The sequence below is a fragment of the Kwoniella dejecticola genome, chromosome 4 (assembly GCF_000512565.2).
Source record: "Kwoniella dejecticola CBS 10117 chromosome 4, complete sequence".
NCBI classification, from domain to species: Eukaryota; Fungi; Basidiomycota; class Tremellomycetes; order Tremellales; family Cryptococcaceae; genus Kwoniella; species Kwoniella dejecticola.
In genome coordinates, this window is record NC_089304.1 from 2,146,783 (window position 1) to 2,167,567 (window position 20,785).

A 20,785-nucleotide genomic window follows, 5' to 3' on the forward strand; every position below is an offset into this window, starting at 1 on the left:
CGCAACGCAAAACCATCGCAGGCTCGTCATAGTCATGTAGAGTCATGATGCATCCCATCGAACATGTCACGCTGTATACGTATACGATACTTCATATGATCTTATCGCGTCTCATCATGTCAATCGCACTTAATACTAGGCTACCTGACTCTCTGACCTCTTTTCACGCACTATGACTGGTCATCGTCGATCTCTTCAATCGAAGCAGCTTGTCTACTCCTCAATTCAGCAGTTGACGCAGGGTTCGGGGTGATTTCTGCACCTGTAGCACCAGCCTCTGTGGGACTTCCTGCTGATCCTGAGGGAGGTTCGCCCGCACCAGCCGCTTTGCTGAAATCCTCAATGGAGTCTTCGCGTGCCGCAGTAGCCGGTGGGGATGATTTCGATTTCTTGTTCGCGGATGATTTGGCGCCGGGAGCCTTCTTCTTGAGCTTCTTCTTGGGTTCGTCGTATGCCCATCCGGGTCTGAAGGAGTCGAACTGGTTGTGCGGCATAGTATGTTAGCTTTTTCCCGGATTCCTTGTAAGGAGAAACGAGGTCAGGGGATGTTGTAAGAAACAGGATGAATGAAGCGAGATTCGATTTCACAGGACAGGATAATATGGGATAGGATGAAACATGATAGGATATGTTACACACACACCCTAGAAACGTTTGGCTTGGAGAAAAGAAGAGAAAATGGGATGCGGGCGGGACAACTCACAAATCCAACATCTTCGAACAAATTCGGATATATCCAAATAGCCCTCTTCATACTGAGTACCGTGATACACCAAAAGATCAACCTGACTATAGCTAACACAATGAACAATCCCACAAGGATGAGGACCCCGATGGAGAGGTACCAGACGCCGATCCGGAGTTTGATAGGCCAGAGGGGGAACATGACACCGGCTAACATGATGACGACCATGGCGGCGCCGCCTAGGATTGTGTAGAGGGGTGAACCGTCGTAGAACCATGTGTAGTATGAGGGCTCGTCGAAGGCCTGTTGTGGGGAAAGTTGGAGGGTCTTGGGTGTTCCTGCGGGAGGAGGGACGGCGGGGACGGGTCGATCGGTTTTGAGGAAGAATGCACTACAGGATGGTGTCGAAAGGGTGTCAGTACAATCTAATTCACTCCAGTCGGGCATGATCCAAGGTCAGAGACAGGGGGATGTCTGCGCTTAACAAGATGCAGTGGAGTAAAAGTGTGATTGTGATCTGAGGCTGGGAAAGGGGAGTATAGCTTTTGCTTTCGCTCGGAGAGTCACTTCTCTACTCCCCCATCGGTCCCACTAGACTCACTGAGGTAATAGTTTGACCATCAACGCTTTCGCTTCCTCTTCAGTCTCGAGCTTGGGCACTTTCTTGAGTTTCTGATATTGCGGTGAGAGTAGAGTACGAATGGCCGTTTTGCCTATCATCATGATACAGGCGCATTAGTCCAATCAGTCAGTTCCGTTTGACAAGTCGGAGGGGATAGTGGACGCTGTACAGGAGGCTTTATACCATCATAATGCGGTGAGGCTAACAAGATGCCGCGAGTGGACTTCACTCACCTTTGAAGTAATCAACCCTCTTCCCATTCAGTATACCTCTCCTCACTTTCGGACCGTGTTTCCCCCTTAAGAACTCCACGACATTCTTCAGTTCTGGATCGGCCTGCAAGCCGAGCTCAAACATCAGCATCCGTCAGTCACCCGTCAAGCTCCCTCAGTATGAAAGCCCATCGACGGGATGTTGAGGTGTATCAGATGCACTGACCCGTTTTCTGCGAGAACGACAGCACACAATTAGTACTCATCGATTGAACGTGAAACGCATTGAGAAAGAGAGACGCACTGAGCTTCTACTACTGGAGTAGCATCTGCTGGGCCTGCCATGATGGAGGATAGATCTGATCGTTTTGTTGAGTGAAGTTCAGAAAGAGATGAGAAGAAGAAAGGAATTACGAAGATGTGAATGGGTGGATGTGGATTGTTCGGTTGTCGCGTTGGCGGAGGGATTAATTGGATCCACATGTACTCGAGTAATTTACACACGCTGTCTTCGATATATCCCCTTCAATAAAGTATGCAAGCCTTGAATCAACATCGAACCGCATGCATTATGATAGTGATGGGTCCATATCCCAAGCTACTTGATGGATGAGTGGAAAGTATGCATATGCTATGGATGAAGTATCGTATGTATGGTGCTATGATTGAGCCAAAAATCACAATCTCGGTCTTGTATTCTTAGGCGCCTTTCTACCCCTCGTCAAGACATAGGCCAACATGACGGTAGTCGAAGCTGAGAGAGATAGCCTGTAGCAGTGATGTATCCAATCAGCAAGGTTGAGAGATCATCTCACAGACCGTACTCACCAGATACCGGCGTATTGGGCATGTTGATTCCTCAACTCCACATGAGGAGGTCTGCCCACAGGTACACCCTGGTTCATTAGCATCGTATACGATACGTCGGGTTCTGTTCCATGAGAGAGCATCATCATCATCATCATCAAAATCAGCCGATAGTCAAACACTTCAACACAAGGTCAAATGATGCGCCGACTCACCCTCAATGGCGTCAACCAAGACAGGCTGAACACCCCTCTTCTCACCTCCGGCCCAGGCAGTCATCCCAACCAGATCTTTCCAGAACCACTCGTTCGTCAAGGGTCTGTTCTCGGGGGTGAAGAAAGTCTTCTCTCCTTGCTTGGTCAACATCCCTTCGATCTCATACGTCTTGCCATCACCTGTCATCCCATCCTCGGTCAGGCCAGGAACAGCCTGTCGTTTCTCCCGGATCGCAGTCGCTCTTGTGGTAGTGATAAAACCTCGATTCACGAGGATCATCGATCCTGATTCCCTGCGAAAGGGAAGGATGAGGTGATACCCCGGGAAGCCATCTTTGGTCTGTGGGCCTTGGAGAATCGCTGGGCCTTCGAATTGGCCTCGGAGGATTACTCGTCGGAACGAGAATTCAGGTAAAGCTGATAAGCTGGATGAAATCGTATATTAGCAGCATGTCTCTCTCTCTCTCTCTATACATTGGTTCTCAGAGCAGAGAGATCATCAAAAGAGACTATATGCGATGAGAGCAGGGAGTTGGGCATGACGACGTCACTGGCGTTTGGTAGGCGACTCACTTGATATTGTCAGGCAATAACATGGGTTTCTTCTGTAAATTCCGATCGACCTCTTCAATGAGATTCAACTTCCATTGTAATCTTTTCAATTGCCATACACCCAGGAACCCAGTAAGAATGGGGACACATATCAGGACTAGTGTTGTGGGTCTGAACAAATTGGATCGAACGCTCGATCGGGTGGTATACCTCGGAATGGTGGTGGCGGACGAAGATGAAGACGAGGTGGAGGTGGTGTTGAATCTGACAGGTATACGACGAGGACATGTCGAGGACTGTTGCAGTACAGCCTGCCGCAAGGGCGCTAAGAAGGCGGGTCTGGACATGTCGATGGGCCTGCGTAGGGATGAGAGTAAGAGACCAGATGATGAAAGAGACGATGATGAGTGAGAAAGAAGTTGGAATCTCATATGGTTCCGAAAAGCAGAAAATCCAGTCAACTGCACCAAAAATCAAATGTAAACAAATCATAATCGTTCTCACTCTTACTCCTACTCCATCCACCAATCATATATACTCAACAATGTCAATATAGCAGCCCGTATGAACGCCGCCGTGACTCCCAAACGGGGGATAACGACCCAACAATTCAAGTATAATCATGCATCCAGCTCAAAGGTCACGCTGGATCACCTACCTCCCCTTCATACCCTCATCGGCTGGTCCCATCGTCCTCAAGCTATAGCGAAATGCTTCATCAGCGATGTCTACAAGATGCAAACGCTGGCAAATCATGGTACTGAGGGTATGATGTATGCTTCGAGGGGTGAGTGGGTGATTTCTAAACGCTGTTTTGGTAACACGTATCACTCGTTCTCCAGCTGTTTCAATCTGTCTTAGCAATGTCCTGGTCGTCTGCATGATACAAGCTGACACTCTGTTCGTGAGCTAGACGTGTTTCTGCTCAACCAATATCCTTGTAGGATGGTAGAGATAGTAGCTTGGGTAGCAGGTGTCGATCACAAAGACACATCAATGACTGTGACCTGTACGTATCGCGAGATTCTTTTGTCTTTCTCCTGGCCTGTAACCTGTCCTTCAAGCTGATATTGAAAGCTCAGTGGACGACGGTGACGGAGAACATGTCCTGCCTACTCTCATTCGCCTTCATCCGGTCCCCTCGTTGGCGCATCCTCATACCTCAGTCTCAAAATCGGTCATCGAGCCCAAACCTGCCGCTCAGACATTCGCTACAGCATCCGAGCGCAGAATCGCGAAACGCAAAGCTACAGAGGAGGCTCTAGCATCCGAACGAGCTCAAAAGGCCAAATGGAGCTCGACCAAGCGATTCCAGACGAAGGATATCCGAGTAGGAGATACTGTTAGGATCGTTGGTAAGGTGGACGAATGGATGAGGAGGAAAGCCGATGGGAGTTCTGAATGGGTCAGGCAGGTCGTTGTGGATGAGAACGCTGGAGGGTCGATCTGTACGTTTGCCCTCTTTCAATTCCCCCATACTTGATGGATCTCTGGGACGAGTTCACGCTGAGCGAGATCATCTTTTCAGGCGCCGTTGATCCTGAGGAACAGTATATCCACACTGCTCAAGTGCTTAAACTCCATCAAGGTTTATACGCTCGCCCATTCGTGTTACCTGATCTGACCGTTCCTAACAAGAGCTTACCGCCAACTCCCACGAAGAACGGCATAAATGCAATCGCAAGTGCAGCTTTGAGGGCCTCGGATAGCTTGGGTATGACACTTACCAGCGAGGCAGCCAGTGAACTCAGCATGATTGAAGCTGAACCAGAGGTGAGTGCCTCTTTGCATCGCCATGTGGAAACGATACTCACGGATATGATCGTTCTGAATAGTTGCGCGACCCTACCAAACTCCGGTCATCCCAATTGACAGATCGTACTTTCCGACAATACATGCTAGATCACATGACTCAAGAGACTGTTCGATCGGTATTACAGCTCACCGAAATCTCTCAAGCGGCATTGAGAAAGGGATTAGAAATGCTCTTTCCCGAGTATCGTCCACAGGTTTTAACAAATTCTAGTAGAAATACAAGATCGCGGAATGGTCTAGGTGTCTTCCAGCCAAGTACAAAAATCAACTCTCAAGTCAAGTCAAATGGGCATGTCATAGAGAACGGCGGCGGACAGGCTACCCCTACTCAGAAACACTTCATCGCCAGGTCCAAGCGGTCCACGCCAACGCCGACACGCTCATCTGAGCCTCCGCTCACAGTCGACGCAATCATACTGCAAGCATTCACACCTGTGTCTGTATCCGGCAACGAACGTCTTCGCACGTTAGCAAGGTTGGTCGTCGAAAATGAAATTAGGAAAGATGGACGCCGACGACGAAGAAGGATACGCGACGGTACAGCTACCAAAAAGGATCTCATAGTCGAATCTGAGCGGAAAGAAGGTCGATCACTGGACGTTATGGTGGAGAAAGAAGTCCAGAAGAAGATTGAAAGATTGGTGCATTGGGCTATCAGAGCAATATCGGAAGAAGGATCACTTGTTCAGATTACTTTACCGCACTTTGCATGTAAGCCAGGGACCAGAGGAAAAGGAGCAGGGGAGGTAGTTGGATGTGAATATGGGTATTTACCATTACCTGCTCAACTGTTATTCCCACTTTGCATACCCCATTTAACAGCTGAGAGGGATCTAAGGAAGAATACAATTAGAAGGAAAGGTGATCCGAAGTCTAAGAATGGTATGACGGTGGATGAGCTCACGGCAGCGTTCAGGAGCTGGGGAACGGAAGGGCGATGGGAGAGGTTGGGGGATTGGATTGTGGAAGATGCGCTTGAATGGGGGTTGAATAAAGGTTTCTTGAGGAAGGAGGGGATTGGATATTGGTTGAACGAAGATTATGACCACGCCTGTGAACACGGGTAACGACGATGTTATGATTTCATCTTATGTGAGGCTCCTTGTGGCCTTGCAGTATATCCCCCAAGTGTATGTAGTAGTAGTCATTCAATTATGTGTTGTAGTATGAACTTGATAACATGATGATATAGAGGTATGGATGGATGGATAATTTGCCTCCACTTGAAACATCCTCAAATGACCACATCCATCGTCATCCAACTCTATTCACTATTCACTTTGTCTTCCTTTATACTTCATCGCCACCTGAACAAAACTATCCAGCCATCAACCTGCCCTCGTAAACATTCAGAGCCATAGCCAGATCATCTTTGTTCTCCGCAGCAGAAACAACGGTAGCTACCATCACTCGGTACCAGAATTTCCACCTTCCCACCTGCGACCGAAGTCATCCATTCCTCATTCCGCGCACAACATGGACTACGCGAACTTGAGAAAAACACTACATACTCCAGGATGGACCGAGACGCAAGAACGAGTGAGCCGATCCTTCTATGCTTCCTCTTTATCTCGTGCTCCTCGACTGCGCACAGTTCAAGGGGTTCATGCTAATTCTTGGACTCATGGTCAATGCCCCGCCCAGACCCTCCTCGAACCGTACACCTACATATCCGCCAATCCAGGCAAAGAGTTTCGAGGCAAATTGATAGACGCATTCAATCTATGGTTGAAAGTCCCCGAAGATAGTCTCAAGGTGGTCACGAGGATAGTCAGGATGTTACACAATGCCAGTCTGCTGTAAGTTGGTGTTGGTCGAAGCAGAAGCACAAGCTCGGGTCTACGTCTAAATTGAGACTGACGCTGTCGATTTTCCTACATTATTCACAACTCCCCATCCCGGTACTCTGAACATCGCACCGAATCGTGAATATGGATGTGCCTTTCTCTCCATCAGGATGGACGACGTGGAAGACAATTCGGAATTACGAAGAGGTCTACCAGTCGCTCATACGATATACGGTGTACCGCAAACCATAAATACCGCGAATTACGTCTACTTCTTGGCTATGCAGGAATTATTATCACTTCGACCGTCGGAGAGCAGCAGTGGTTGGACACCGGATAAGGGCAAAGAGAAGCAGAAGGAGAAGGAGAAAGAAGTCGATGTTGTTGGATTGGTTACTGGTGAGTACCGTATATCGTATCTGACTTTTTAACACGAAAACACGAACTCAAACTCCACTTTACATCTTCGTATACGTATCCTGTCGTACTTCAGAACGATCTTTCGATGGACGGAGCTGACTGTATACATGCTTTTTATTCTACAGACGAGCTCTTACATCTGCATCGAGGACAGGGTCTGGACCTATTCTGGAGAGATACATTGACTTGTCCCACGGAGAAGGAATATGTCGATATGGTTCTGGGCAGTACGTCTCAGTAACTCGCTGCCAGATATGCGCAGAGCAAAATAGACAAAATAGCTGATTTGGGACTGTTTGGCTCACAGAAGCCGGGGGATTGCTGCGGCTGGCGGTCAAGTTGATGATGGCAAAGTCGGAGTCAGACGTGTAAGGCACCGTTTCTCAATTGGCCTATTTACAACCTCGCTGATCATGAATGTATTCTGCTTCTTCCTTGCAGCGATTACGTTCCGTTGGTCAACCTCATATCTGTGTGGTTCCAAATACGGGATGACTACATGAACCTGCAGTCCACTGAAGTGAGTACTACGGAATGTGGAATATCACGCTTGGATGCTCTTTGATCTCATCAGGTGTGTCGGACTTTGGCTGATTTCGTTTGCTTGCGCAGTACGAAGCGAACAAGGGGTATTGCGAAGATCTGACAGAAGGCAAATTCAGCTTTCCCGTAGTTCACGGGGTCAGAGCAGACGACTCGAATCGGCAGATCCTGAGTAAGTTGCGCTGGTTCCTACTACAAACGCTACAACATCTGCTAACGCTGAACTTTTGCTCTTTGTCATGCTACCACTAGATGTTCTGCAGAAGAAGACGACCTCGGTATCGCTGAAAAAGCACGTTGTGGATTATTTGCGAGAAGAGACCAAGTCTTTTGCATACACCAAGAAAGTCATCGTTGATTTGCAGGATCAAATAATGGTCGAAATTAGGGAACTCGGAGGAAACGCGCCGTTGGAGAAGGCTTTAAACTCTTTAGCTCTGCGGGAGGGTGATGACCTGTAAATTGGAGAAGTTGGGTATCCTTTCGGACTTAGGATATTAGCGGAACGGCGTGTGTATCCATAATCACTCGGAGGCAGTCATAATCCCATGAGGAAGATCCAAACCCGCATTGCACAAGGTCTCGACCTCGCATCCTGCAACCTGGCAAAGACCGCGGACGTACAGGTCTCGATATGAAGAATCCGGTTTCGTCAATATGGACGCATTTACATCCATATGTTTGTTTGCTCGCGTGTTTGGTCCGGAATGCTGCTACTGCGGGTTGATAAACGGTTAAACCGGGCTCCGGTCTTACTCCTGCTCTTCCTCAGGAAACGTTATGCATTACGGCCGCGGTGCATTTCACTGGGTAGCCAAAAGTTATTTATATTTCTACCGACTCATCCACCATCGATTCCAGGTGAATGGTCGGTCGGTTTATCAAGCAGCATGATATTCCTATAACCCATCTTCACTCTTCGATTATTCCTCTGGATAAATCATCATACAGCTCAAAAGGTCTGGGAGGAAGAACAGGCTGGCCATGAAGATATAGCCAGAACCCGTATATATTACAGAGCTCGATCGGCTTTCTCCGTTGCAAAAGACTGCTTAGCATCATACGATGGAAGCCTATTCTCAATACAAATCATTCACCCCAAGTAAAAAACCGACTCACCAACCCCTACACGAGAAAGACCTGGAACGACCTCGGCATATCAAGATATATTTGGACTTCGAGGAGAATGATAAGCGGAATCCCAAAAATTGGTCGGTGTGGTACAAGACCTTCGTGATCGGACAATTATCGTTCTTGACGCTCTCTTTAACGTTTGCGAGTTCGGTCTCGTCGTCGGCTGAAGATGGGATGATGAAAGAGTTTGGATGCGGTACGATCGCTGCGACGGCTAGTACGGGGTTGTTCTTGGTTGGGATGGGTCTTGGGGCGATGCCTATGGCTCCGTTATCTGAACGTGAGTTGCAGCTGATATGTCATATTATCTTTTGATCGGAGATTTCTATTCATTTCAAAGGGGTCAATGGGTCAATGAGATATAGATCGACACAGAACTAATCTAATAATCTAACATTTGCGCAGTATACGGAAGACTACCCATCTATCTAATGTCAATCGTCCTCGCAACCCTATTCGAAGTCGCTTCCGCCCTCGCACCAAACGTTCCCGGATTATTGATCCTTCGATTGATCGCCGGGTTCTGGTCCTCCGCACCACTCTCTAATTCAGGTGGGACGCTCAACGATATCGGTGATCCGGTGCTACGTACTATCGCCTTACCGCTCTTCACCACTGCTGGATTCGCCGGACCAACTCTGGGGCCAATTATCGGGGGGTTTGTTTCGCAGGCTGAGGGGTACGGTTGGAGATGGTGTTATTGGGTTTGCGCCATATGGAATGGACTGGCATTTCTGATGTGTTTCTTCTTCATGCCTGAGACACTGGCTCCTGCCTTGATCAAATACAAGGCCGTCCAATATCGCTTGACCACCGGAGAAGACGTCTGGAGAGCCCCGATAGAGGATCAGGATATACATAAATTGACGGTCAAGTATCTGCAAAGACCGTTCGTTTTGATCAGTCGCGAACCGATTATCCAGTTATTCGTCATATACCTCTCGAGTGAGTCACATCGTATCCCTTCTAACGCTTCTCTTTACCCTTCGCAAACCCCCGGCACGTTAATTCCTCCCTTCTCATTATGGACCAGAATACTAATACAACGACGAAACCTCCCCTTCTTTAGTCGTCTACATCGTCTTATACGGCTTCTTCACCGCCTACCCCATCATCTTCCTCAAACACGGCTTCACCTCGCGGAATGTCGGCTTGGCATTCATACCCGTGATGGTCGGGTTCTTCATCTTGATGGTCATCAACGTCTTCCATTATATCAGGTACAAGAAATTAGCATTAGATGCAAAGGCAGGTGTCACTCGGCGAGGGATACATGAAGGCAAAGTTGAACCGGAGGAAAGATTGGTTCCTCGTGAGTCTACAACTCCCCCCTACTTCGTGCGCCATACACCATGCACCATACAGGATTGGCGGACCGCATGAAGGTTGACTGACCACTTGGCACGTCTCACAGTCATGGTCTGCGCAGTCCTGTTCCCCGCTGGAATGTTTTGGCTAGCATGGACATCTGGACCTCAATTCAACGTCTGGGTACCGTTGATGTCGGGCGTCATCTTCGGAATCGGTCTGCTAGCCATCTTTCAAGGGGCGACACAGTATCTGATAGATGCTTATGGTCCTTATGCTGCCTCTGCGGTGAGTAAAGGTCAGGCTCTTGACTATCACTCCACATGATATTCGGCGCTGATCTGGCATATGTCCGTTCTTTGACCCAGCTTGCCGGTTCAACTTTGATACGTTATGGTAAGCTTTGCCATCCGTTACATAGTTTGCCTTCGGACATAGCATACTGACTAAATACTTCATCCAGCTGTTGCAGGTTTGGTTGCACTTGCTTTCCCCAAAGCCTATGAATCGCTCGGCGACCAATGGGCTACATCGTGAGTGTCTGACTCAACTCATGAAAATTGGGTAGATGGCGATTGCGAAGCCGCTGCTGATCTGTCTCTGAATCATCAGTCTATTCGCATTTATGGGTCTGGCATTGACGCCGGTGCCGTTCGTATTCTACATGCGTGGTGAGTCTTTCACTCATCGACACCTTGTTTCATCCCATTGATTACTGAATCCCAATTGCTTTCCGCTCTCAGGTCGTCGTGTTCGAGCTAGATGTACATATACTGTCCGGGATTGAGCCTTGTTGACCATTGACCATTTAAGATGCATATGTATTGTCAATTGTGCGGCACACAAATTTCAATGTTCGTTTCTATTATCAGAATCCTGCCGAACCGAGAGTTCGTCGAACCCCTTGAACTGCCGAATCGCTCAAACACCGATCCCGTTCCCATTCGCAATATTGCCACTTTTGGTAGAGGTACAGTTCATGAACCCTCATATCTTTACTCGAGAGCTGGAATCTCCTGACTATTACGTGTAGATGATCAACGAGGAAAATCCGTTAACATGCTTCAACAATGCATGTCATCTCTTCTCAAACGCGAAGTATCAGTAGTGAAACTCAGACCGATCAATCTAAGGTGTCAAGGCGGTCAATCTTGAGTATCATACTAGATGCTATCACGCGGCTTCCGAATCTCTCGGACTACATCGGCAACAACAATTCCACTCTCCTTCTTCGCAGCATCTCACAATGAGTCCGCTTCCGGTGGTCGATGACCTCTCGGATGGTGAGCAAGAACCTCCCGCTCCGTTCCAAGAATGGACTGCTTTTCTTACATCCTACGCCCGAGGCGAGTGGCAATCAGACGGTATATTAGACATGCCCCGTTACCTTCAGGATCCGGATTGTGGAAAGTTAGAAGGTGGTTCTGATGAAAGTGAGGATGACTGGGCATCTCATCGTACAGACCCAACTTCCAACGTGTACTCGTCCCCTGTCATCACCAGGAAGATAGCAAGTCGGATACACCGGTACTGCGCGGAAAAAGACTTTCTTCCTCCACCCCGTTCTCCACAGGAATCACTCCGGGAGAAAATCATCCTAGAATATGACTTGAATGGACCTGTCCAAGCGGGTAACATCCAATCGGCGGTCGACTTGACGGCGGCTTTCTTCTCCGGGTGTGTAGTCACTTTTACCCTCTTCAGCAACGCCATCCAAAATTTCGTTGCTGTAGCTGGACCCCAGCATTTTCTCAGCGAATTTGGGTTACATCGTGGAATGTGGGTCGCGCCGGAAACCTCTTTATGCGGTCACTCGATATTGTTAGATCGCAAGATCATGTTCATCGCCAACTTAGACGATGATTGGAGATTTAGATCGAATCCGTATGGTATGGCCGGGGTGAAGAGTTATATAGGCAGTCCGGTGTCACTGGAGTTAGATCCCCTCAACAATACGCCGCGGTCAGATGGAAACCCAGAACAAGTCAGTATAGGAGCGCTGAACATTCTCTACCTGCACACTCCTTTACTGGAGATGGCCGCTCAGCAAGAGATGGTCGTTAGAAACGTTACGAAGATGCTGGAGACGCAGCTGCGGGCTACTTGGGAAGGACATACACGGACTAGGGAAGCGAAAACCCGCCGCGCGATCACGGAACTCATTGATGAAGCCTTTGTCGGAGATCAAGCAGCAATGTCGGATTCAGCCTTCGAAGCCGATCGATTCAAGAAAGGTGTTATTTTAGCTGGTGATATGACGTCGGTATATGGTGATCTGGCACAATCGGCTTTAGAAAAGACCGTCATTCTTTGTGAAGAGGTGGAAGGTATCATCATGCTGGACATCAGAAGTCTACGATATAGGGTGAGTCGTCCTCAGTCTCCATTCTTGTGATTCACCATTCATCGTCAACGACATTGCGACACACGGGTATACTGACCGCGGGTGAATCTGCAGGCAAACAACACGTCTAAATCGGAATATGCTATCGACCCTTCATCCTCTCATCCTGTTCACACAATAGCCGCCGCACCTCGACAAGGCTTCACGTGGGACTCGCCTCCGACAGCTTCGGACCTCACGCGATATCTCAACGAATCGCACTCGAGCTTCACCTTCTCGCGCTTATCATCGTCAGCATTGCAAGATTCTCTACCCGCTGGCATCAGATCACACCTTGTTATGCCGTTTTTCACCCTTGAACAACCCTCCTTCGTCATCATCGCCATCTCTCGAGAAGAAAAAATTTCTCAAGCAAGTGTGAACATAACGCGGAGCATGGGATCAATCCTCTTGGCCAAAGCCGTGCAAAGTCGTGTGATGGAGGCGGACACAGCGAAGACAGCCTTTTTGTCCTCGATCTCCCACGAGCTGAGGACTCCCATGCACAGCATTCTTTCGGGCTTGACTTTGGCTCGTTCGGCAATCAAAGATCAAGATTGGGACAACCTCCGCTCGTTGTTGAGTGTAGTCGAGAACAGTGGACAAGCGCTTCATAGAATCTTAGATGACGTTCTGGACTTTGACCCAGGTTTCAAGAAGAAGACCAGTATCCTGCGCGAAGTCAGGGTAGATCTCCTGAAGCTGGCCAAGGAGGCTATACGGATGTGTCTGACGCGATCAGATGACCTAGAGCTCAGATCGATCATAACAATTGAACATGAAGAACGGGACTGGATAGCTAGCATTGACGAAGCGAGATTCAACCGGTAAGTCAAGTCCTATCGATGCTGCGTGATCCGCTACGCAAGACCGCTGACAGAAAAAGTTACTAGAATCCTCATAAATGGTATAACCAATTCTATGAAGTTCTGTAAGAAGGGTTCAATCACTGTTTCCCTTTCCACCTCAGACAACTCGACCACTCTCATCGCAAGAATCACAGATACGGGTATCGGAATCGAAGAAAAGGTGTTACCCAGGCTGCTAGAGCCATTCACGAAACAGGACATGCACAGTCCCGGTGCTGGGTTAGGCTTGTATATAACCAAGAACCTGGTCAACAGTATGGGAGGTACTTTCTCGCTTCGATCATCCATCGGGAAAGGCACGACCTTCGAAGCTATCTTGCCTATCAAATTCGTCAATAACGACGCCGATCTTAGGGCAAACGCTGCTCTTTCCAGAATGTCTTGCGAGAAGGCAGTCGTGCCTCGGTTATCGATCGATGTAGCTGCCCAAAAAGTAGAGGCATCATCAAAAACAGAGACAGGATCGACACGTCGGCCGGAAAGCCAATCACTCACGACACCGAACAGCGATGTTCTGAAGGTCATGGTGGTGGACGATAACCGTATATGCCGAATGCTACTCACCAAGTCAATACAGCGTGGTAAAACGCTGGTCGACTGCGTCCAGGCTTCCGACGGTAAAGAAGCCGTCGAAATCTTCAGGACTTTTCACCCGCATCTAGTCATCACGGATGTATCAATGCCTGTCATGGACGGCATCACTGCTGCGCAACAGATGAGGAGTATAAGTGAAGAACTGCGATTGGTGCCTTGCAAAATATATGCATTGACTGGTCTGGGGTCGTCGGACCCAAGACTCCAGTCGATTGGTCTGGAAGGCAGCGCAGCGTTAGACGGATGGTTGGTGAAAGGGCAAGACGACCTGAAGGCTATCCAAGTCATCATAGGTGAAGTTCACCAAGAGACTCAAGCTCGTAATGTGGAACAACTGAAGGAAAAGGTGGATGGAGTTCATATCGATACCACCCCTCCCGCAGACTCATTGCTTTTGAGTTAGGTAGGATGATAGCTCATTGCACGGCGCTTAGCAGCTGCGCCTCCGTTTCAAAAGGTAAAGGTCTCCTACATAAAATTGATTGTATAAGATTGTTTGTTGTACCACATAGAAACGGAAAGCTCCTAGTCTACGATGACTTGTTGTAACCAGTATGAAATGACATCCGGATGTACACGGATAATGGTCTCATCTCGCTGATTAGGCCGCCATATTTGACCCAGATAGAGGACCAATCCGCGTCAATTCAAATGCTGCTAGCGTCCGGAGCGAGCTGTCACACCTGCAACTCGGGGGTGACTACGGCTTGCATGCGACTGCAGTGAGCCGCCCTTGTACAGTCCATTAATTGGAGTACTGGGCAAAGGCCGGCTTACGTGATCGGATCGTCAAAGCAATTATCAGGAAAGTGCCATTGCCGGAATTGGCTAAAATATGGCAGGTGTGCGATCGGCGAGGCACCTGTCGCGTGTGTAAGGTCAGGTTCAGGTTCATTTATTCAATTTGTCTGAGACATCTCCCTTCCTTGTGCAGAGGAATGTCAGGCGATTAGGCGAAACGTCGCCGTAGATGGTTGATGGTCGCGATCGGCATCTTCATGATGATCCGAAAGGTACCAGACATGGCGTTCTAGTATAATTACTAAAAAGTTAGGGGATCGCACTTTCGAGGCGAAAGAACGTGCATATATAAACAGCTAACCAGGAGAAGCGATCATGCATTCCTTTCCCCATCTCCATCTCGAAAGCACACCAAACAGTCCATTGCCAAACACCTTTGTCGACCAATCCTCCCCCCCGACCACCCCTAGTATTCTCTCATACCGACCATCCTCATAATGGTTTCTTTCTCCTCCCTCTCTTCTCTCGTTGCCGCTTTGGCATTCATCGGCTCGGCCTCAGCCGTTCCCGTTACTGCTGCGGCTTCCTCATCGTCCGCCGCAGCCAGCTCATCCGCTGCATCTTCCAGCGTAATCTCATCAGCTGCTCCTTCGGCGTCCGCGTCATCGGTCTCATCCGCCAAGGCTTCTAGTACTTCTTCCGCGGCAGCTGTTCAGTCATCCGCCGCGTGGACTATACCTGCTGGATGGGCTATAGCGCCTTCCGCATGTATCGCTGAAGGTACTTCCGGCCGAGCTCTTAGTTGGGTTACAACCTCCTCGTCCAGTATGACAGTCGAAAAGTGCCTTCAGTATTGTGACAATTACAACATGCCGCTTGCCGGACTGGAGGTATGTCCAATTCTCCTTTTAATCGGCCGCTAGACTGTCGCTGACCAGTGGACCATAGTTCTCCGGCGAATGCTACTGTGGTAACGTCCTTGGTAATGGCGCTTCCCTCAACGCGAAGAGCGATCAATGTATCATGAACTGCAACGGTGACTCTGGTCGAAAGTGCGGTGGTCCAGGAGCGCTTTCCCTCTACGTTTCTACCAAGGACAACGCTGCTACCCTCTCTGCCGACTACACTTCCACTACCGTCAGTCTTCCTTCTGGCTGGAGCTCTACCGGGTGCTACAAAGAAGGAAAGACCGGTCGTGCGCTCGATGGCTGGTCTTACTCCGGTATAATCAATACCGCAACCTGTATCAACTATTGTAAGACCAAGGGCTACTCCATGGCCGGCTTGGAGTACGGAGGCGAATGCTATTGCGACAACGCTTTCAGAAACGGAGCTGGAGAAACAGCTACTACCTGTAACATGCCTTGTTCAGGCGGTCCGGGAGAGAATTGTGGTGGTGAGCATTGATCGTCATCCAATCCTGGCTAGACCAACACGCTAATCTGTTTGCATAGGTTCCAACGTCCTGCAAGTCTACTCCAACCCTTCCCTTGCGCCCTCGACCACCATCTCCAATGGATACAACAAACAGGGTTGTCTCGTTGAAGTTGCTGGTCGTGCTTTAACGGGCGCCTCCTTCACTTCGGACAGTATGACGGTCGATACGTGCACCTACTATTGTCGATCGTCCGGCTTCAATTACGCCGCTGTCGAATACGGGAAAGAATGTTACTGCGGTAACTCCCTCGCCAATGGAGCTAGCTTGAGCAAATACAGTAATCAGTGCACCATGACATGTGCCGGGAACAAGAAGCAGAATTGTGGAGGACCCAACGCTCTCGTACTTTACTCCATGTAGCGCTGTTTTCACCGTCAATTACTCGAGTATTGTCAATGTGATACATGCAACCGTTGATGCTGCAAGGGCGATGAAACCAAAAATCCGGCTTAATGTCTTTCCGCTTCAAATGCAGGCACACGGCATAATGCTCATGCGCAAAATCCCTCATGCTCAGAGCATCACTTGGACATTTATTTATAGTCCTTGCCCAGAGAACCTCCACCTTTTCGATCATTATATGCATGTTGACGAAACAGCATCCTTGTTACTCTCTCAACAAAACGTTTAATTAAGCATTTCGAGCGTTCCTAGGAGTCACTGATCTCATCACCTGACCTTTCTACTGTTTTTGCTGACCATGACACCTGCACCCGGCCCGGCTTCTTCTTTCGGAATTCGTCTGATTAGATGTCCCGAAACTCGCCTTGAACAACATATAAGTAGACTCTCGGGAGTACGATGTCATGAATTTTCGCCAAGCCAACAGTCGACGTTGGGTAGTAATCGACAATGATGTTTACTCTGCTTGGACTCTACCTCCTAGGGCTATCAACAGTCGTCACGGCGTTCCTGAATGTGACCGACTCCAATGGGACATTGTCACTCCAGAATGATCGCGTCTTGTTTGTGATGAACAAGACTACGAGTTATATGACGAAAGTCATCTTCGACGGGGTAGATCTGCTCGGTACTCCAGTCGATGCGACTAGTGCCATCGGTCCATACGTGGATGCTATCCTGACACCCAAGCAGGACAACTATGTGCCAGGTGCTACCGCAGATTACTCTGTAGTTCAAGGAGTGGATTCTTTCGGCATCGCGTACGGTGGAATGATCATGAGCCAGAATCAACCAGAGGGAATCGTCGGTAAGTAATTGCTTCGAGCTGTACTGAATGTTTCGCGCTGCTCACACGAATGCGCAGGCGAGGTCTTCCAGCAATACTGGTTCCTCCGAGAAACCGAAACGAGTTTACATGCTTTCTCGCGGATCGCATACCACAACTCTTCTGTGCCTTTCCTCGCTGATTTGCAAGACATACGGACGTTATTCCGACCCCATGGCTACCTGTTCACTCACCTGAGTACCAAGAAAGACTTCTACGTTCCCCAACCAAGACCTAACCCCGCTATCGATGTCAGCAAGGATTTGGGAGTTGCGACGCTTGTCCAGGATACGACATGGTACATCGGAAACCGTTCCAGTGAGCTACAAGCCTTCCGATCAAGAACCAATGGGCATCAATGCTGACAGTTAAATCAGATGATCCCTTTGTCGAGAATGTCGCCGACTACTTCACGAAGTACACTATGTCAGACACCTATCGATATCACACGGTTCATGGTCTCTTTGCAGATGGAACCAATACCCCGGACAATTCGACTATCGGCGCCTGGACGATCTATAACACCAAAGATACCTTCTTCGGCGGTCCCACTTACTCTGACCTAGTGGTCGATGGTCTTCTTTACAATTACATTCAATCCAATCACCACGGAGATCAGACTCCCAACATCACCGATGGATTCGACAGAACCTGGGGACCTGCTGTGTTCCACCTCAACCACGGGGCAGTGGGCGGAAGCTTACAAGACGTAAGTTCTAATCAGCTTGGGGCTTTTCAAAGCTGACAGTGCAATTCAGCTGCAAGAAGAGGCAGAAAGCTTTGCCAACAACACCTACGCGCATCAATTCTACGATGATATTGCAAGACACGTTCCAGGATACGTCACTTCTGCGCAACGAGGATCATGGAAAGCTCAGATCCAGCTTCCCGAAGGAGCCAACAACACCATTGCGATCTTATCAGCTCCAGGGTATGATTATCAAGACAACGTCTTCAACACCTCTGCTTACCAATATTGGTACGAAGTCGGATCTGATGGATCCGCTTGCATCGACCGGATCAAAGCTGGAGAATACCGATTGACCATCTATGCCGATAATATCTTTGGTGATTACGTTCAGGAGGGCATCATGATTACAGCAGGTCAAGAAACCAACAGTGGTCAGATTACTTGGAATGCTGAATCTGCTGGTACCGAACTCTGGCGACTGGGTGTACCCGACAAATCTGCTGGTGAATATAAACATGGTAATCATCCTGATCCCAATCACCCTCTTCACCCTCCTGAGTACAGGATATACTGGGGCGCATATGACTATGTGAATGATTTCCCCAATGGGGTCAACTTCAAGATCGGGGAAAGTGACGAAGCAAACGATTTCAATTATATTCAGTGGAGTGTGTTCGGGGGCAGTTTGACTCGACCAGAGATTGTCGCCGATCCTACGATCAACAATTGGACAGTCTCCTTTGATCTTCAAGAGCAGGATTTGGCGAATATGTCCAATGCAACCCTGACCATCCAAATGGCCGGTGTCTCCACTGCCGCTGGTAACACGGACGTATTCAATAATAAGACGAAGTATTCCAATTTACCCTTCGTTGTTGCCATCAACGACAACGAGCTTGAACCTTGGGTCATACCGTGAGTTGTCATCTGGACGAACGTTGCTGACTTATCTGCAGATATTACCGATCGTCTTCCTGTGCCATCCGAAGCGCAGTCACTTGTTACCAAAATGCCCACAAGTTCACCTTCCCAACTTCGTACCTTCAATCTAATGCGACGAACAACATGGTATTGAGTCTGCCTTACAATGCCACCAGCATCTCAGTCATGTATGATGCGATCAGACTGGAAGTACAATAGTAGTTTAGCGGTAAAATACAACATGCAGGTAGAAATACTCGGTCTAAGCCGGGATTCCGACTGACGGCACTACATGAGCAGGAGCGTCATACACCCTTCCTTCGAAACCTTTCGAGGTGAAAATACCTGGCATCTGACCTGTACCTCTCTTCATAATCCATTCGTGACTTGTCATTTCCTGCTCGGGCTCGTCAGACTGCGGTTGAGCATCGATGATACCGCCCTTCAATCGCTTGAGGATCACCGCATCTTCGGGTCGAGTGAAGAATACTAGACTGTTCCGTGTTAGGTGTGCTTGAGTACTGGGGGCAGGAACGACTCTGTGTATATTTGACCGAAGGATACCAGCCGTGAATTTGACCATGGCGTCACCGAGATTGACGATGCATGATCCAGGGATCGGTTTGACATAGACCCATTCGTTCGTGTCGGGAGTCCGGATCTGAAGCCCTCCGAGCCAGTTGAAAAGGACGGTCAAAGATCCAAAGTCGGTATGCTCTGCTCGACGAGCTCTCTCTTCATTCCACTGGTGAGGCTGATTCTGGGTGAATCTGACGTGGTCGCCTGATCGCTCGTGGATTCGATGGAGATTGGCAAGAGTGCCGGCAGGAAGCTGGAGATGGGTGTTCAGGTGTTCAAGTAGGACATTGACAGCTGCCCGACAATGTCTAACGTAATTCTCGAACAGATCTTGATGTTCCAGAATTAGGGGATGACAGGCTAGTCGTTCGCACTGGCCTAAGATGTCGTCTTTGCGTAGCTGTGCAGCGAGTCAGCCGCAGCCATGAAGCAGGACACAAACAATATAAATGGAGAACCCGCTCACGTTGTAATTGGCATTCCTCAAAGGAGCTCCATTCTCGTCTTTCCCTTCCGTTTCAGTGTATCGATATGCGTAGAATGGATGAAGGTGCGGACGGCCGTAGACATCCTTGACCTCGTTCGGCAGAGCGAAGAATTCCTTTTGCACCTTGTTGAGCTTTTCCGCCTCCGATACGATGGTCTCGCCGAGCTCTGATCCTAAGAAGTCCAAATAGAAGAATCCCAGCTTCTTGCACGCTTCAAAGAATGCCGCGGATGCATCTTCATCGTTATTTTCCAGCTTGGCGAAGGAGACAGATACGAGCGGAGCCGTCTTCTCGCCTTCCGGGAATGGTGGGAGAGTGTGATGAGACGTCAAGTGAGACATTCTGTAGAATACTGGCTGAAAATGTATAATCAGACAGCAGGAATGGTGATATGCTTATGAGCTTATGGCGGTCTTATTTTTAATAATGACTGGAGAGGGCGAATCAACGTACACACTCTGACATATACGGTGTGCAGAGTGGTCATCCCTGCTGCAACCACCCGGATATCGTGATCACTGCACATCGCGCAAGTCCGGTCGGTCGGATCCGACGCTTCACATGTCCTTCCCTGAGCTATCGACACTTCGGCTTCTACAGCCAAGGTAAAAGAGGTTATTTTAAGCCTCAATTTCATTTACCAGTGAACCTTGTTCAAAGGTAGCGCATTTTTAGGCGATCCGAAGCGCACAACCCATTCATGCCGAGGGCAAAGTGCGCTTGGCAGCGGCTGCATCTACTGCTATCGTCGAC

The 20,785-nt window shown here is 48.9% G+C and overlaps 9 protein-coding genes across 9 annotated transcripts; 6 read left to right on the forward strand and 3 right to left on the reverse strand.

The window, feature by feature from the left end:
• Window positions 1-170: 170 nt before the first annotated feature.
• Window positions 171-1,864, reverse strand: I303_104068 (uncharacterized protein; the record flags this gene model as incomplete). Its single annotated transcript, XM_018407397.1, has 6 exons — window positions 171-479; window positions 704-1,076; window positions 1,287-1,398; window positions 1,541-1,643; window positions 1,746-1,752; window positions 1,824-1,864. 6 exons carry the CDS (start codon window positions 1,862-1,864, stop codon window positions 171-173), a joined length of 945 nt encoding a protein of 314 aa, XP_018264205.1.
• Window positions 1,865-2,196: 332 nt separating this feature from the next.
• I303_104069 (uncharacterized protein) lies at window positions 2,197-3,440 on the reverse strand (the record flags this gene model as incomplete). Its single annotated transcript, XM_018407398.1, has 4 exons — window positions 2,197-2,287; window positions 2,348-2,450; window positions 2,542-2,966; window positions 3,115-3,440. 4 exons carry the CDS (start codon window positions 3,438-3,440, stop codon window positions 2,197-2,199), a joined length of 945 nt encoding a protein of 314 aa, XP_018264206.1.
• A 217-nt stretch (window positions 3,441-3,657) lies between these two features.
• I303_104070 (uncharacterized protein) lies at window positions 3,658-5,975 on the forward strand (the record flags this gene model as incomplete). The annotated part of the gene is made up of 5 exons (XM_018407399.1): window positions 3,658-3,880; window positions 4,007-4,102; window positions 4,176-4,541; window positions 4,622-4,866; window positions 4,929-5,975. The coding sequence occupies 5 exons, from the start codon at window positions 3,658-3,660 to the stop codon at window positions 5,973-5,975; spliced, it is 1,977 nt and encodes a 658-aa protein (XP_018264207.1).
• A 409-nt stretch (window positions 5,976-6,384) lies between these two features.
• I303_104071 (uncharacterized protein) lies at window positions 6,385-8,119 on the forward strand (the record flags this gene model as incomplete). The annotated part of the gene is made up of 8 exons (XM_065968896.1): window positions 6,385-6,447; window positions 6,553-6,707; window positions 6,865-7,094; window positions 7,241-7,342; window positions 7,423-7,483; window positions 7,557-7,635; window positions 7,728-7,830; window positions 7,911-8,119. 8 exons carry the CDS (start codon window positions 6,385-6,387, stop codon window positions 8,117-8,119), a joined length of 1,002 nt encoding a protein of 333 aa, XP_065824968.1.
• A 604-nt stretch (window positions 8,120-8,723) lies between these two features.
• I303_104072 (uncharacterized protein) lies at window positions 8,724-10,887 on the forward strand (the record flags this gene model as incomplete). Its single annotated transcript, XM_018407401.1, has 8 exons — window positions 8,724-9,072; window positions 9,198-9,737; window positions 9,862-10,104; window positions 10,207-10,388; window positions 10,469-10,496; window positions 10,564-10,633; window positions 10,713-10,771; window positions 10,844-10,887. 8 exons carry the CDS (start codon window positions 8,724-8,726, stop codon window positions 10,885-10,887), a joined length of 1,515 nt encoding a protein of 504 aa, XP_018264209.1.
• Window positions 10,888-11,346: 459 nt separating this feature from the next.
• Window positions 11,347-14,349, forward strand: I303_104073 (uncharacterized protein; the record flags this gene model as incomplete). The annotated part of the gene is made up of 3 exons (XM_018407402.1): window positions 11,347-12,465; window positions 12,559-13,310; window positions 13,377-14,349. 3 exons carry the CDS (start codon window positions 11,347-11,349, stop codon window positions 14,347-14,349), a joined length of 2,844 nt encoding a protein of 947 aa, XP_018264210.1.
• An 835-nt stretch (window positions 14,350-15,184) lies between these two features.
• Window positions 15,185-16,485, forward strand: I303_104074 (uncharacterized protein; the record flags this gene model as incomplete). Its single annotated transcript, XM_018407403.1, has 3 exons — window positions 15,185-15,577; window positions 15,636-16,083; window positions 16,142-16,485. The coding sequence occupies 3 exons, from the start codon at window positions 15,185-15,187 to the stop codon at window positions 16,483-16,485; spliced, it is 1,185 nt and encodes a 394-aa protein (XP_018264211.1).
• Window positions 16,486-16,977: 492 nt separating this feature from the next.
• I303_104075 (uncharacterized protein) lies at window positions 16,978-19,184 on the forward strand (the record flags this gene model as incomplete). Its single annotated transcript, XM_065968897.1, has 5 exons — window positions 16,978-17,335; window positions 17,393-17,671; window positions 17,731-18,062; window positions 18,112-18,959; window positions 19,034-19,184. 5 exons carry the CDS (start codon window positions 16,978-16,980, stop codon window positions 19,182-19,184), a joined length of 1,968 nt encoding a protein of 655 aa, XP_065824969.1.
• A 43-nt stretch (window positions 19,185-19,227) lies between these two features.
• I303_104076 (uncharacterized protein) lies at window positions 19,228-20,373 on the reverse strand (the record flags this gene model as incomplete). The annotated part of the gene is made up of 2 exons (XM_018407405.1): window positions 19,228-19,944; window positions 20,011-20,373. 2 exons carry the CDS (start codon window positions 20,371-20,373, stop codon window positions 19,228-19,230), a joined length of 1,080 nt encoding a protein of 359 aa, XP_018264213.1.
• Window positions 20,374-20,785: the final 412 nt, after the last annotated feature.